We start from the raw sequence: 16,828 nt of genomic DNA, 5'->3' as shown, positions 1-16,828 counted from the left end.
GTAAACTAGCCCGAATGGGCATTTGAGCATGTAAACAACATGTATTGTACTACAATTTATGAAGTATTTTACCTTGTATTCTTTCCCCCAACGTGGTTGGTATAACACTTTTGTGTCACTTGAGTTGGAACAATGTGGACAATGATCGTAGGATACGCAGAATTCGGGAGCAAACTGTGCATGACGCTGTCTCTGATATTGCGACCCCTCCTAAAGCATATTTAGCTTTAAGCTTTGAGCGAGGGGTCACTTTGGAGAATGAGCCAGTGTTTGAGGAATTGGCCAGTAGGAATATTGTGGTTTACAGGTTTAGAATGATTACTATCAGTGGCGACCCATTCAGGGCAGGTGGGGCAGAGCTGCCCCCACCTTTTCAGCAACAATTTTTTAAATATATACAGTAGAAATCGGAAGTTTACATTTACATTTACATTTAAGTCATTTAGCAGACGCTCTTATCCAGAGCAACTTACAAATTGGTGCATTCACCTTATGATATCCAGTGGAACAACCACTTTACAATAGTGCATCTAAATCTTTTAAGGGGGGGGTTAGAAGGATTACTTTATCCTATCCCAGGTATTCCTTAAAGAGGTGGGGTTTCAGGTGTCTCCGGAAGGTGGTGATTGACTCCGCTGTCCTGGCGTCGTGAGGGAGCTTGTTCCACCATTGGGGTGCCAGAGCAGCGAACAGTTTGGACTGGGCTGAGCGGGAACCGTGCTTCCTCAGAGGTAGGGGGGCCAGCAGGCCAGAGGTGGATGAACGCAGTGCCCTTGTTTGGGTGTAGGGCCTGATCAGAGCCTGAAGGTATGGAGGTGCCGTTCCCCTCACAGCTCCGTAGGCAAGCACCATGGTCTTGTAGCGGATGCGAGCTTCAACTGGAAGCCAGTGGAGAGAGCGGAGGAGCGGGGTGACGTGAGAGAACTTCGGAAGGTTGAACACCAGACGGGCTGCGGCGTTCTGGATGAGTTGTAGGGGTTTAATGGCACAGGCAGGGAGCCCAGCCAACAGCGAGTTGCAGTAATCCAGACGGGAGATGACAAGTGCCTGGATTAGGACCTGCGTCGCTTCCTGTGTGAGGCAGGGTCGTACTCTGCGAATGTTGTAGAGCATGAACCTACAGGATCGGGTCACCGCCTTGATGTTAGTGGAGAACGACAGGGTGTTGTCCAGGATCACGCCAAGGTTTTTAGCACTCTGGGAGGAGGACACAAGGGAGTTGTCAACCGTGATGGCGAGATCATGGAACGGGCAGTCCTTCCCCGGGAGGAAGAGCAGCTCCGTCTTGCCGAGGTTCAGCTTGAGGTGGTGATCCGTCATCCACACTGATATGTCTGCCAGACATGCAGAGATGCGATTCGCCACCTGGTTATCAGAAGGGGGAAAGGAGAAGATTAATTGTGTGTCGTCTGCATAGCAATGATAGGAGAGACCATGTGAGGATATGACAGAGCCAAGTGACAAAGTTTACATGCACTTAGGTTGGAGTCATTAAAAGTCGTTTTTCAACCACTCCACAAATTTCTTGTTAACAAATTATAGTTTTGGCAAGTCGGTTAGGACATCTACTTTGTGCATGACACAAGTAATTTTTCCAACAATTGTTTACAGACAGATTATTTCATTTATAATTCACTGTATCAGAATTCCAGTGGGTAAGAAGTTTACATACACTAAGTTGACTGTGCCTTTAAACAGCTTGAAAAATTCCAGAAAATGATGTCATGGCTTTAGAAGCTTCTGATAGGCTAATTGACATAATTAAGTCAATTGGAGTAATTAATAATAATTGAGTCAATTGGAGGTGTACCTGTGGATGCATTTCAAGGCCTACCTTCAAACCCAGTGCTTCTTTGCTTGACATCATTGGAAAATCAAAAGAAATCAGCCAAGACCTCAGAAACAATATTGTAGACCTCCACAAGTCTGGTTCATCCTTGGGAGCAATTTCCAAATGCCTGAAAGTACCACGTTCATCTGTACAAACAATAGTACTCAAGTATGAACACCATTGGACCACGTAGTCGTAATACCACTCAGGAAGGAGATGCGTTCTGTCTCCTAGAGATGAACGTACCTTGGTGCGAAAAGTGCGAATCAATGCCAGAACAACAGCAAAGGACATTGCGAAGATGCTGGAGGAAACAGGTATAAAAGTATCTATATCCACAGTAAAACGAGTCCAATATCAACATAACCTGAATGGCCGCTTAGGAAGAAGCCACTGCTCAAAAACCGCCATAAACAGACAGACTACGGTTTGCAACTCCACATGGGGACAAAGATCGTACTTTTGGAGAAATGTCCTCTGGTCAATGGTGAATCAAAAATAGACCTGTTTGGCCATAATGACCATTGTTATGTTTGGAGGAAAAAGGGGAAGGCTTTCAAGTCGAAGAACACCATGCCAACCGTGAAGCACGGGGGTGGCAGCATCATGTTGTGGGGGTGCTTTGCTGCAGGAGGGACTGGTGCACCTCACAAAATAGATGGCATCATGAGGAAGGGAAATTCTGTGGATATATTGAAGCAACATCTCAAAACATCAGTCAGAAAGTTAAAGCTTGGTAGCAAATGGGTATTCCAAATGGACAATGACCCCAATCATACTTCCAAAGTTGTGGCAAAATGGATTAAGGACAACAAAGTCAAGGTATTGGAGTGGCCATCACAAAGCCCTGACCTCAATCCTATAGAAAATTTGTGGGCAGAACTGAAAAAGCATGTGCGAGCAAGGAGGCCTACAAACCTGACTCAGTTACACCAGCTCTGTCAGGAGGAATGGGCCAAAATTCACCCAATCTATTGTGGGAAGCTTGTGGAAGGCTACCAGAAACGTTTGACCCAAGTTAAACAATTTAAAGGCAAAGCTACCAAATACTAATTGAGTGTATGTAAACTTCTGACCCACTAGGAATGTGATGAAAGAAGTAAAAGGTGAAATAAATAATTCTCTCTACTATTATTCGGACATTTCACATTCTTAAAATAAAGTGGTGATCATTAACTGACCTAAGACAGGGAATTTTTACTTGGATTAAATGTCAGGAAAAACTGAGTTTAAATGTATTTGGCTAAGGTGTATGTAAACTTCAGACTTCAACTATATATATATATATTGCATGGTATTAATGTGTCACATATCAGTTAGCAAACAAAGAAAAACATTTTTAGTTAATAAAGTCGCACACAAACATGGTCTCTTTTTTGCTTTCTCGGATAAGGCTCCAAAATGCAGGCGCTTCAGCCTAGCTCAGTGCTTTCTGTGGAGCTAGCTCTCCCAGCCAGCGGAAAATACAGAGCGTGGGGGTTAGTAATGTTCTCTAGTTGCGCTGTGACTGGCTCAGTGTTCTGTCACTCATGGGGACACTACATCGCAACAAAATCTACAGGGAGAGCTCGAAAATTCAAGCCCTTTGCGTTCTCCCATAGATTTACATTTGAGGTGCCCATCCAAGAAGGCTCAGGGTCTATGTCCACAGATAAAATGACATCAAATCACGTTATATCTACCATAGCTTTGATTGGACTGATCATGTCAACATCATACTTTCACTCGTAGCTAACAAGCTAGACATGCAGTCATCGACATGAATCAAGTCGACAATCTACTGGCAAGCCCTTTTCAGTCCTTGTCATATGAATAGAAACTATAGATAAAACCGTATCCCTGCTCATCGGCCATTGGCCATGAACATTACACAACATGTTGGACATCGCAAATTCAACAATGAGTGGTTTGGAAGGAATCAGTGGCTAACTGCAAGCGTTGCAAAGCAATCACTAGCCTGCTATTCGGTGGAGAGGGTGTGTGTCCAATTCTGGGTTTAATGGTCTCTTTTCCAAGCTTAAAAGGATAAACATTCAACACCATGGGCCAGAAAAGGTTGAATACATTGGCCATGCTGTCAATCCAGAATGACATCTGCCACGTTCAAAACAACTGAAAACTCGGAACTGGGAAATCTCAGACTTCAGTGAGTTCAAAACAACTGGGAAAATACGTTTTGAACAGTCATCCAACTCGGAATTCCAAGTCAGGAACTTGGACCTCTTTCTCGAGTTCCCAGTTTTCTTGAAAGCACCATAAATGTCACGCTCTGACCTAGAGAGCTGTTTTTCTCTGTTTAGTTAGGTCAGGATGTGATAGAGGGTGGGCATTCTATGTTTGTATTTCTATGTTTTGGCCGGGTATGGTTTCCAATCGGAGGCAGCTGTCTATTGTTGTCTCTGATTGGAAGCCATACTTAGGCAGCCTTTTTTCCTTTAGTTTGCGTGGGTAGTTGCGTGTCGTTTGTTTCTTTTGTATAAGTGTTCCTTTTTCATTAAAATATATTATGAGCACGCAGCACGCTGCGCCTTGGTTTCCTCTATACGACTGCTGTGACAATAAATCCAGAGAATGCCAGACTATGATGTCAAATTTTGATAACAAAATATGCCCACAAGAAGGAATGCCGCACCACCTTCCTGTTCATTTGAGCACAGCACAAGGTGAGTCCAAAAATGTCTCTGTATGCTGCTGCATAAATGATGTAATATGCCAGGGAGATATGTATACTGTAGCTAAGAAAATAATACTTTGTTGTGTAGTAAGCTGTTAGTAGCACATGTGCCTCACCATAATAATTTGGTATATTTACCCCTCTTAATTTCACCTACTGTTCTGACTTGGTGGTGCACCTGTTTTAGAGAAATGTCATCATCAAATATTGTAAGAGCTTTCATTGTCTGCTTATATGCCCCCTTTATTTATCCTACAGTTCTGACTTGGTGTACAGGGAGAATACTGTAAGAACAGCCCATGTTCTGAATTCTGTCGCTGTACATTTCAGAAGTGCAGAACAAATAGTTATTGACTATGCCCGTCCTAGCTCGCTCATTAAAGTCTTAATCTAAATTATGGATTGGCTCTTATCCATCTCAATTGTCAGTAGAAACCACATTTGTTTAAGCAAGTCAGCTATATCAGCTATGTTTTTTAAAAAGGCAGTAAATGAGGCTGAATGAACTGTTTCGCTGCCAGACAAGGCTCAGCTGACAGCCAGGTGTAGCGGTGGTAAGGATTCACTCCATTGTGCTGAAAAGAAGGGTCTGCTGTTGGGACAGCTTTATGTAGGCCTGTCATGGGTGTCGTAGGTTAGAGACCAAGGTGCAGCGGGTTGCGTGCTCATCATTATTTTATTTATAGGTGAACACACAAAAAAAAACAAAGAATGACAGTTTCGCAGGCTATACACAGCAGTGCAAAAACAATCTCCCACAAAGGGACAGGTGGAAAAAACAGGCTCCCTAAGTATGACTCTCAATCAGAAACAACGATGTACAGCTGTTCCTGATTGAGAGCCACACCAGGCCAACAAAGAAATACACAACATAGAAACCCTAGAATACAAAACAAGAACATAAACCAAAAACCCCGGAACACATAAATCCAACACCCCTCTACATACACACACACCCCGAACCATATAAAACAAATACCCCTCTACCTAAATACATAGTCCAAACCACATGAAACAAACACCCCCTGCCACGTCCTGGCCAAACTATAATAACAAATAACCCCTATTACCGGTCAGGACGTGACAAGGCCCTAACATACTGACTAAACCGCACATGCAAGTTGATTTTGTTCACCCACACCAGACGCTATCAGGACACGCAGGTTACAATAACAAAACAAACTCTGAACCAATTATATTCATTTGCAGAAAGGTCAAAAAGCATTAAATATTTATGGCAATTTAGCTAGCTAGCTTGCTGACCGCGTGCACCATCGCGCAAGTTGATTTTGTTCACCCACATCAGACGCGATCAGGAAACGCAGGTTGAAATGTCAAAACAAACTCTGAACCAACTATATTAATTTTGGGACAGGTCAAAAAACATTAAACATTTACAGCAATTTAGCTAGCTTGCTGTTGCTAGCTAATTTGTCCTGGGATATTAACATTAGGTTGTTATTTTACCTGAAATGCACAAGTTCCTCTACTCTACAATTAATCCACAGAAAAAAAACAGTAAACCGTAAAACATTAGCATAATTTGCAGCAAATGTCGCTTCCATTGCCGTTCGCTGGCGTTGGAGGTAAAAAGAGTCAGCATACTTTAAAAGTTCATAGATAATGCCATTTTGGTTAATGTCAAAATAAAAGCAGAAGGGGTCAGCAGACCTTCAGGGCGTTTATCTAGATCATGGGTGGGCAACTCCAGTCCTGGAGGGCCTGATTGGTTTCACACTGTTTCTCCATCCCTAGCAAACACAGCTGATTAAAACCTGTTAGGGACAGACGTTCCGCTAACGGAACGCCTCACCAATATCCAATGGTATAGCGAATTACAAGTACCTCAAAAATGCAAAAACTTCAATTTTTCAAACATATGACTATTTTACACCATTTTAAAGACAAGACTCTCCTTTATCTAACCACACTGTCCGATTTCAAAAAGGCTTTACAACGAAAGCAAAACATTAGATTATGTCAGCAGAGTACCCAGCCAGAAATAATCAGACACCCATTTTTCAAGCTAGCATATAATGTCACATAAATCCAAACCACAGCTAAATGCAGCACTAACCTTTAATGATCTTCATCAGATGACACCCCTAGGACATTATGTTATACAATACATGCATGTTTTGTTCAATCAAGTTCATATTTATATCAAAAAACAGCTTTTTACATTAGCATGTGATGTTCAGAACTAGCATACCCACTGCACACTTCCGGTGAATTTACTAAATTACTCACGATAAACGTTGACAAAAAACATAACAATTATTTTAAGAATTATAGATACAGAACTCCTTTATGCAATCGTGGTGTCCAATTTTAAAATAGCTTTTCGGTGAAAGCACATTTTGCAATATTCTGAGTAGATAGCCCGGCCATCATGGCTAGCTATTTTGACACCCACCAAGTTTGGCACTCACCAAACTCAGATTTACTATAAGAAAAATTGGATTACCTTTGCTGTTCTTCGTCAGAATGCACTCCCAGGACTTCTACTTCAAATAATCCATAGTTATATCCAAATAGCTCCGTTTTGTTCGTGCGTTCAAGTCACTATCTGAAGGGTGACGCGCCGGCGCGTTTCGTGACAAAAAAATTCAAAATATTCCATTACCGTACTTCGAAGCATGTCAAACACTGTTTAAAATCAATTTTTTATGCGATTTTTCTCGTAAAATAGCGATAATATTCCAACCGGGAGACGTTGTATCCGTTCAAACACTGAAAGTAAAACATGGAGTTGTCACATGCACGCGCGCACCAGTGCCATTGTTCTCAGAAGTACCACTCTCCAAAACCACTGCTGTTTTTTGCCCAGAGACTGCAGAGTTATCATTCAACGTTCTGGCGCCTTCTGAGAGCCAATGAAAGCCTTAGAAAATGTCACGTTACAGCAGAGATCCTGTATTTTCGATAAAGAGGCTATAGAAGGACAAGAAATGGTCAGACAGGGCACTTCCCATATAGAATCTTCTCAGGATTTGGCCTGCCATATGAGTTCTGTTATACTCACAGACACCATTCAAACAGTTTTAGAAACTTTAGGGTATTTTCTATCCAAATAGTTTCTGGGCAGGAGTAATAACCAGGTTAAATCGGGTACGTTTTTTATCCGGCCGTGAAAATACTGCCCCCTATCCCTAACAGGTTTCAAATTGCATTCTAAACTGAAGATCATGATTAGGTGATTATTAGAGTCAGGTGTGTTAGCTGGGGCTGGGGCAAAACTGTGACACCAATCAGGCTCTCGAGGACTGGAATTGCCCAGGCCTGATCTAGATAGTGGGAGAGGGCTTCTAGGACTCCTGCATGAGGGATGTTTGTATAAAGAACATCCATATTTATAAGTATATCATTAGATTCAAATTTGACATTCTCAAGGACCTTTAATACATCATTGTTGTCACCCAATAATGCTGGAAGGGAAGGAACCAACTTTTTTATGAATAAATCTACAAATTGGGATAGGGGTTCCGTGAGGCTGTCATTATCAGAGACTATAGGTCTCAGAGGAGGATCAGATAGTTTATTGTGAATCTTAGGTAGGCTATAGTAAGCTGCACATACTGGTTGAGGGGTGATGAGGAAATCCCTCTCCTTTTCAGTAATCAAACATTGGTCTAAAGCAGGGGTTCCCAAACTGTTTCACTCGAGGCCCACCTTCCAGCATTCGGGAACATCACACGCAATTCTTTACATTTTGCCATGTCTAATGTGTATTCATGTAATATTTGAGTGACAAAAAATTACAACAATATCTATGGGCAAAAAAACCTAAATAAAAAACATTAGCTGACATGGGCTAGTTGATTTCAGGCTCCCAAGTGGCACAGCGGTCTAAGGCATTGCATCTCAGTGCAAGAGGTGTCATTACAGGCCCTGGTTCAATTCCAGGCTTTATCACAACTGGCCATGATTGGGAGTACCATAGGGCAGCACACAATTGGCCTAGTGTCATCCAGGTTAGGATTTGGCCAGGGTTGGCCATCATTGTAAATAAGAATTTGTTCTTAACTGACTTTCCCGGTTAAATAAAAATAAATGGATATGTTTGCCATATTAACAGAGAAAATCACCACCTTTCAAAAAGAACTGAAGAGGCACACACTTGAGAAAAACCAGAGGGATACTGATCACTACTCCAAGGGCACGGTCTATGACTGGCATGGTGCCAGATCCAGGTACTGATCCAAGTTCAGCCCTATGTGGTCCCAAAAGAACTGAGACATCAACTACTCATCTGTCAGTGAGAGAAAAACCTCTGATGTGAGCACTCTGTCGCATTATCTCTGTCTCTGCTTAGTCTTTTCAATGACAAGCAACATGAGATCTAGAGAGCAATTGTTCAAAACATTCTCCCATCTCTGCATAAAATTACTGTCTTCTAAGCCAAAAGTGGGGGCTTTGTTAATTCTAAGCCCCAGAGGGATATGTTTCTCCCTCCAATACTCAGATAAGAGGCGAGACTCTTTCTTTCTCTGTTCTTCCAAGTCTCTGTTTAATTTGTCACTACCTTACACAGATGCGCATGTTGACTCATAACTCGCAGTCCTGCGGTTATATCCGTGGGGCGGGTGGCTTTAGGGTCAAGAAATATTGTTCGGATGAAGGGTGGTTGGGTGGTGGGTTGGTTGAATAAAGACAAAACAATGCATTAAAAGTCCATAAATGTATAATTATTGTGAAATTCATATCTATAGGCTACAGTGAGGTTTTTCTTACATAGTTTTTTCTGGCATTAGTGTGTAGTCTATGCCTAAGCTTTAGGGCCTAACTTGTATGCTCACCGGATACACGCCAATATAAAGCAAACGTCTTGCTACCCAAAGGTTGCGTGTTTCGAATCTCATTATGGGCAACTCAAGCATTTGAGATAATTAGCAACTTTGCAACTACTTACTGCCTTTTAACTACTTTGTAACTACTTAGCATTTTGGCTAACCCTTCCCCTAACTTTAACCTTTTAACTAACCCTTTTCCTAACCCTAACCTTAACCCGTTAACCTAACTCCTAAATGTCACGTCCTGATCAGTAAAGGGGTATTTTGTTATTGTAGTTTGGTCAGGACGTGGCAGGGGGTGTTTGTTTTATGTGGTTCGGGGTTTGTTGGGCTATGTTATTATGTAAGAGGGGTATTTGTTTAGAGTGTTCCGGGGTTTTTGGTCTATGTTCTAGGTTAGTGTTTTTCTATGTTCAGTCTAGTCTTTCTATTTCTATGTTTAGTTAATGGGGTTGACCTTCAATTGGAAGCAGCTGCTCCTAATTGAAGGTCTTATTTAAGAGGGGGTGTTTTTCTATGGGATTTGTGGGTCTCCTGTTTTGTGTCTGTGCACATGACAGGACTGTTTAGTGGCGTTTGTTGTTTTGTATATGTGTTTCTTTTATTTTTCCTTCATTTTATAAAAATACTGAAGATGATATAACGTATAAACGTTCCCGCTGCATTTTGGTCCAATCCTTACGACACCCGTTGGTCCAATCCTTACGACACCCCTAAGCTTAACCCCTAAAGCTAACGTTAGACAAATTTGTAACATATTGTATGTTCTGCAAATTCGTAACATATTGTATGAATTGCAATTTGTAAAATATTGTATGATTTGCAATTCATAACATATCATAAGAAATGGATGATGGACATCAACCAATTAATACATACCATACGAAACATAACAAATCATACTAAATGGAGTGTCTCGGATTTATATACAGAATAATAAGAAATGCTCTGAGACCACATTGCTTAAAAGCTGATAGCATATTTCAACAGCATAAAATATGCATCCAAGCCTAACTGAAATCTTACAAGAAGCATGTTGGGTAGTTTTCACAGCTTTTACTTTCCTTAAAACCGGTTAAACTGATGTCATTTGGACATTTTGCACAGAAAATCTTTCTGTATTTTTGTTTTTACATTTTTTCCACAGCCCCCAAACGTCTTTGCTGCATGAGAGAAGCAGCGATGAAAAAGAGAACTTTACCGACGTCAACTACGTTGAAGCATTCATTCTATTGATGTATCACATTCTGGTGAGCAAATGTTTATTTACTAGCCTCGTTATTGTTATGTAATTTTCTTGTGTTACTTTTAGATTTGTATTTTTTTAAATTACTTTAGTTGATTTCGTTTTTTTTAAAACTCTATTTCTTGAACTGCATTGTTGGTTGAGGGCTTGTAAGTAAGCATTTAACGATAAGGTCTACAGCTGTTGTATGTGACAAATCCAATTTGATTGGATTTAATTCTAAGGCAACAAGTCAGCTAATTTTTGTATAATTTTTATTTAACCTTTAATTAACTTGGCAAGTCAGTTAAGAACAAATTCTTATTTACAATGACGGCCTACCCCGGCAAAACCCGGATGAGGCTGGACCAATTGTGCGCCGCCCTATGGGACTCCCAATTACGGCCAGATTCAAACCAGGGACTGCAGTGACGCCTCTTGCACTGAGATGCAGTGGCTTAGACCGCTGCGCCAGTCGGGAGCAAATGACAGAAGGTAATCTGCATGTATCTAATCATAGACAAGTTGACTAACAAATACCCTATCAAAATGTCAGAAATTATAAGCAGATACATAGGCCTATCTGAAAGCTTGTTAAAAAGTCAATCCGCCATCTTTGACTGTATAACGCATTTTCTATATTTTTGTTAGGGTCTGTTGCGGGCCTCAAATGTTCACATAGTCGGGCGGTGGCAGATGAGTTATTGACATGTATAAAGGACATATCTGCATCTGAAGCGTCCCATGTGGCTCAGTTGGTAGAGCATGGTGTTTGCAACGCCAGGGTTGTGGGTTCGATTCCCACGGGGGACCAGTACGGGGGGGGGAAAAAATGTATGAAATGTATGCATTCTCTACTGTAAGTCACTCTGGATAAGAGTGTCTGCTAAATTACAAATATGTAAATGAAGCTAAAACCTGTTCTCCCATTCCCCCCTCAGATTTGGAGAAGGCATGCACTTTCCATTCCTGCCAGCAGAACGAGTAGTGGAGCTCACCTTTGTGGCAAACACACACTCCCTCACCCAATCCATCAACGTTCAAGCAACCTAAGCAGTAGATGAAACTGAATTCAGTTGAGAATGTGTTTTGTAAAAATGAACAAAACATTAAAAAAAATATAGGACAAAACACACATCACGACAAGAGAGACCTAAAGACAACAACATGGCAAGGCAGCAACACATGACAAAACAGCATGGTATCAACACAACATAACAACAACATGGTAGAAACACAACATGGTAGCAGCACAAAACATGGTACAAACATTATTGGGCAAAGACAACAGCAGAAAGGGCAAGAAAGACAACAGCACAAAGGGCAAGAAGGTAGAGACAACAATACATCACGCAAAGTAGCCACAACTGTCAGTAAGAGTGTCCACGATTGAGTCTTTGAATGAAGAGATTGAGAGAAAACTGTCCAGTTTGAGTGTTTGTTGCAGCTCGTTCCAGTCACTAGCTGCAGCGAACTGAAAAGAGGAGCAACACAGGGATGTGTGTGCTTTAGGGACTTTAAACAGAATGTGACTGGCAGAACGGGTGTTATATGTGGAGGATGAGGGCTGCAGGAGATATCTCAGATAGGGGGCAGTGAGGCCTAAGAGGGTTTTATAAATAAGCATCAACCAGTGGGTCTTGCGACGGGTATACAAAAATGACCAGTTTACAGAGCAGTATAGAGTGCAGTGATGTGTCCTATAAGGAGCATTGGTGTCAAATCTGATGGCTGAATGGTAAATAACATCTAGCCGCTCGAGAGCACCCTTACCTACCAATCTATAAATGATGTCTCCGTAATCTAGCATGGGTAGGATGGTCATCTGAATCAGGGTTAGTTTGGCAGCTGGGGTGAAAGAGGAGCTATTATGATAGAATAAACCAAGTCTAGACTTAACTTTAGCCTGCAGCTTTGATATGTGCTGAGAGAAGGACAGTGCACTGTCTAGCCATACTCCCAAGTACTTGTATGAGGTGACTACCTCAAGCTCTAAACTTTTATTTATTTTAATTTTAATTTTACCTTTATTTAACTAGGCAAGTCAGTTAAGAACAAATTCTTATTTTCAATGACGGCCTAGGAACAGTGGCCCTCAGAGGTAGTAATAACACCTTTGGGAAGAGGGGCATTCTTCTTACCAAACCACATTACCTTTGTTTTGGAGGTGTTCAGAACAAGGTTAAGAGTAGAGAAAACTTTTTGGACACAAAGCTTTGTTGTAGAGCATTTAACAAGAAAATCCGGTGAGTGGCCAGCTGAGTATAATACTGTATCATCTGCATATAAATGGATGAGAGAGCTTCCTACTGTCTGAGCTATGTTTTTGATGTAAATTGAGAAGAGCGTGGGGCCTAGGATCGAGCCTTGGGGTACTCCCTTGGTGACAGGCAGTGGCTGAGACAGCAGCGGAGGTTGTACTTATGTGGGACAGAGGAAGGGGTAGTCATTAAAAAAATCATTATTTTTTCACACAGATTAAGTCCAATAAAATAATGTATACAACATCCATATGAAGTTCGTGTTTAAAAGTGCAAAATTTGGATTTTAGTTTCCACTGTCACGTGACGGAGGAGGCAGCATCAAATAATAATTTTCCCGGAAGTACCCATGCGTACCCGGGCACAGTCCTGCCGGCTCCAGCGGACGATAATGCATTGCACCATGGCCTCTCTGTAAACCGAACGAAACTCCCAGTATATTGTATTTTACCGGCAATCCGTTACCATCGGCGCCTTGATCATGGACCTCCGGTCCAGAGGCTTTTTTAGGAGGCATTGGAGTTGTCAATAGTAACCTTCAAGTGCGATATTAATACATTTTGTGCCCTGTCACTTTTGCACGTTCTGGGAATTTAAAGACGAAGTGACAGCACTCACCTAGCTAGCTGCTAAGTCAATAAAGGTACACTTTCCACTTGGAGGAGAGGACAAGAAACTACATTAGCTACAATTTTAAGTAATGGACAATAGGTTATAAAATACTGTCTTTCCATTGTTTATTCAAGTTTTCCCTCCGATCACTCAGACACTTCATACCCGGTAAGAATATTGTGCTAAAGTTAGATACCTGCTATTACGCTGTGAAAGACTAACGCACGGAGGAAGGCCCTGTTCTGTCAGTCCATTTTACAAGGTTGGCTAACTTGGCTAAAAAGCTTGCCATCTTTCAGAAGAATAACTAGCTAGCTAATGTCAGCGGCTAGAAATAGTATTGGCTTTAACTGTGTTTCTTTTGTGCTCGTCAAAACGAGCGTTGTTTGTTAGTTAACCTTTGCATGAAATTGGGTTGGAACTACCCTCGAGCATTTCATTCTTGTAGTTAGTTAGCTAGCTAGCCAGCTCAGGTCTGTGTTTTAAGTTGAACTTATTGTTGTTGTTAAATTAGCTAGCGAACTAACGCTAGTCTAGAATGTTAGCAAGGTAACTTAATGAGATTTTGCAAATCTTTCATCAGTTTGACAGTTTCCATCGAAACAAATTGTCTAGATTCACGGTTTACTTCAAGATGCCAATCTGGCAATTTACTCACAACTAAGTTTATTTTTATCACACTGCTTTAAAATTGCTTGTTAACCTGCCCATAAATCTGTAGCCAAAGCAATTGTCATGCTGGGCTTTATGTGTGGCTTAGTCGGGCCTAGAATGAATACTCCTTGGAAGACTAGCATGGAAATTAACATGTGATTGAAAGTCTATTTCAGTTGGGTACAAATAAAGTGATATTTAATATTACAATGTGTAGACATGTCACTGCAGAATTTCAGGTGGACTTAAGTTAGCTAACTAATTTACTGTAGCTAGTCAGGTACACTCACTCATTACTATAGACACGTAGGCTACTACAGGCTAGCTAGTTAGCTAGCGGTGTGTGAAATCCACCATCAGTGGTCCTCCCCGGTATTGTTAGCACGCTAGAAGGCCTTGCTTGCAATTTGATCTACCAGTAACTAATGTAATACCTAATCTACCCAGAAAACGTATCATGTTAGTTATCATACGTTTATTTAATGGTCTTTCGTTTTATTTAGCGCCGAAAACAGAGTGGGCTAGCCATAGATGGGATAACATATGGAAGCTAACTATAGTGGCTAACACCGGCTGCTTTGCTAGCTAGCTAGCCATATGACACGTCTTCCTAATGTGAGATGTCCTCTTTAGACCATGTGCTATCAGGTTGACACTACATCTTTTCATGCTTGAATTAATGGCATGTCAAAAACACTGTCGGGAAATTGCTTAAACATCTTAAAGGCCGCAATATGCATGTACCCTGATTCCATGTTTGTCTACAACCCACATTCCTCAAATGTGAAAGTGGAGTATATTTTTTTACATTTTTTTAATTATTATTATTTTTTTTTGGTTTCTTTTTGTTGTTGTTGAAAGTGGAGTATATTGCTTCCCAGTAAAAGTATAAATGTTATTTAAATTGTTTAGTTGTCATCTGATGTTATGTGGACATCTCTGAGGAATCTGAAACATTCTAACCAACCCATGTCCACAATAGAGAGAATCTGTTGCAAGCAAATGGAGTGAACTTTGACCTGAAAGACATTCATACTAAATAACTGTTGAGCGTAAGTTAAAACAGTGAGTGAGATGTACCAGCTCAGGCTGGCGTGAACCTAATCCCCAATGATGCATGGAATGGATGCAGATAAGATATTTGAATTCCACAACCCAGGAGCAGTTTATTTTTTGCAATTTCTAATTCGCAGACGTGTGTCATGTCAAATTCAGCTCCCCATCACAATCTCAGTCCCCCCAAATAGTCTCTTTCATTCTGAAAGGAAATGTTAGCTTTTTCCTTGAGATGATGATGATAGTCATGGTGTGACATGTTTTTTATTGGCACCATCTGCCAGGAGGATCAATAGATGGTTCAGCCAATGGCTTAACTATATGCCAGCAGCATACCACCCTGCATCCCACTGCTGGCTTGCTTCTGAAGCTAAGCAGGGTTGGTCCTGGTCAGTCCCTGGATGGGAGACCAGATGCTGCTGGAAGTGGTGTTGGAGGGCCAGTAGGAGGCACTCTTGCCTCTGGTCTAAAAAATATGCCAATGCCCCAGGGCACTGCCCTGTGTAGGGTTCTGTCTTTTGGATGGGATGTTAAATGGGTGTCCTGACTCTGAGGTCATTAAAGATGCCATTGCACTTATCGTAAGAGTAGGGATGTTAACCCAGGTGTCCTGGTTAAATTCCCAATCTGACCCTCATACCATCATGGTCACCTAATCATCCCCAGCTTACAATTGGCTCCTTCATCCCCCTCCCTGTAACTATTTCCCAGGTTGTTGCTGTAAATCGGAATGTGTTCTCAGTCAACTTACCTGGTAAATTAAATAAATAAAATATGCGTCTGGAGTGTAGCATGGTGGAACTGCCCCTGTAGTGATGTGGTAACTCCCATTAACCCAATGCACCCTCAGGAGTGAGTTGGTGTCTTTTTGTTTAAGGTCTAAATAGTGGTTTATGGGTATTTTGGAACTCGGCACAACAACATTGTGTCACTGGAATGGCATATTTAGACTCAACTTCTGGAAGCCCATGAAATGGTGTTCTAACACAAGGTCTAACCTATCTACCGTAATGTTTCCTACTTTGTAACACCAACTTGTGACCAGTGTCGAGTTATTTGGCACTAAGCCTTACTGCCATGACCTACTACAGCAGACAAACACTCAGGGTTTCTCATGAATATGTCATTGGGTACTGTAGCTTCGTGAGGGCAGCCGCAAGTTAACTTCTTAGGCGGTTGATACAGGGATTTCCCCAGTTGGCTTTCTGACCATTCTGCTCTTTTGCTCACTGGGCATGGTGTCCAGGTGATTATTGTGTGCCTAGCCTAGTCCAGCTGACCCAGTATCAATATGGAGAATAGAAATGTCTTGGAGGATTTTTAAAATTGATTTACATATTTTTTTGCTCATTTTGGTAACAAACGCTTCCTCTTCCTCAGATCGACTGGCAAGTCAGCGCCACCCTGATGCAGAACCACGTGAAATGAACAAACCACCGCAGCCTATAACGGGACCCACCTCTGTCCCACACCCCTCCCCCTCCCCTGGCCTGACACAGGTGAGAGCCACTGACAAGACCCAGCTCGCTCTGACAGATCAGAGTAGCGTTCATTAGGCAAAAAACACGAGATAATGTTTTGAAACCGGGAGATTGGGTTTTATTCACTAGACGAAGACTTTTGCAAAATGTTTTGCAACAGAAAATGTTCACTCCAAATGGAAAACGGTTTGCAAAAAAACCCTGCGTTTCTATTGGACAAATTCCGATAGGTCCCGGCCCG

The 16,828-nt window shown here is 41.6% G+C and overlaps 1 protein-coding gene across 11 annotated transcripts in view; it reads left to right on the top strand.

The window, feature by feature from the left end:
- The first annotated feature begins 13,131 nt into the window (after positions 1 to 13,131).
- The window catches only part of LOC115169855 (eukaryotic translation initiation factor 4 gamma 1), a 58,331-nt gene continuing 54,634 nt past the window's right edge, over positions 13,132 to 16,828 (top strand). For 10 of the 11 annotated variants that reach the window (XM_029725902.1, XM_029725901.1, XM_029725899.1 and 7 more), the window contains exons 1-2: positions 13,132 to 13,564; positions 16,487 to 16,605. In XM_029725902.1, coding sequence (XP_029581762.1) covers positions 16,531 to 16,605 — 75 coding nt within the window. In that variant the 5' untranslated portion in view covers positions 13,132 to 13,564; positions 16,487 to 16,530. The remainder of the gene's footprint in view (positions 13,565 to 16,486; positions 16,606 to 16,828) is intronic. The other variant, XM_029725891.1, reaches the window with a different exon arrangement.

The sequence above is a fragment of the Salmo trutta genome, chromosome 31 (genome assembly GCF_901001165.1).
Source record: "Salmo trutta chromosome 31, fSalTru1.1, whole genome shotgun sequence".
Lineage (NCBI taxonomy): Eukaryota > Metazoa > Chordata > Actinopteri > Salmoniformes > Salmonidae > Salmo > Salmo trutta.
Note: the sequence above shows the minus strand (reverse complement) of the source record. Positions and strands in the feature narration are given on the sequence as shown.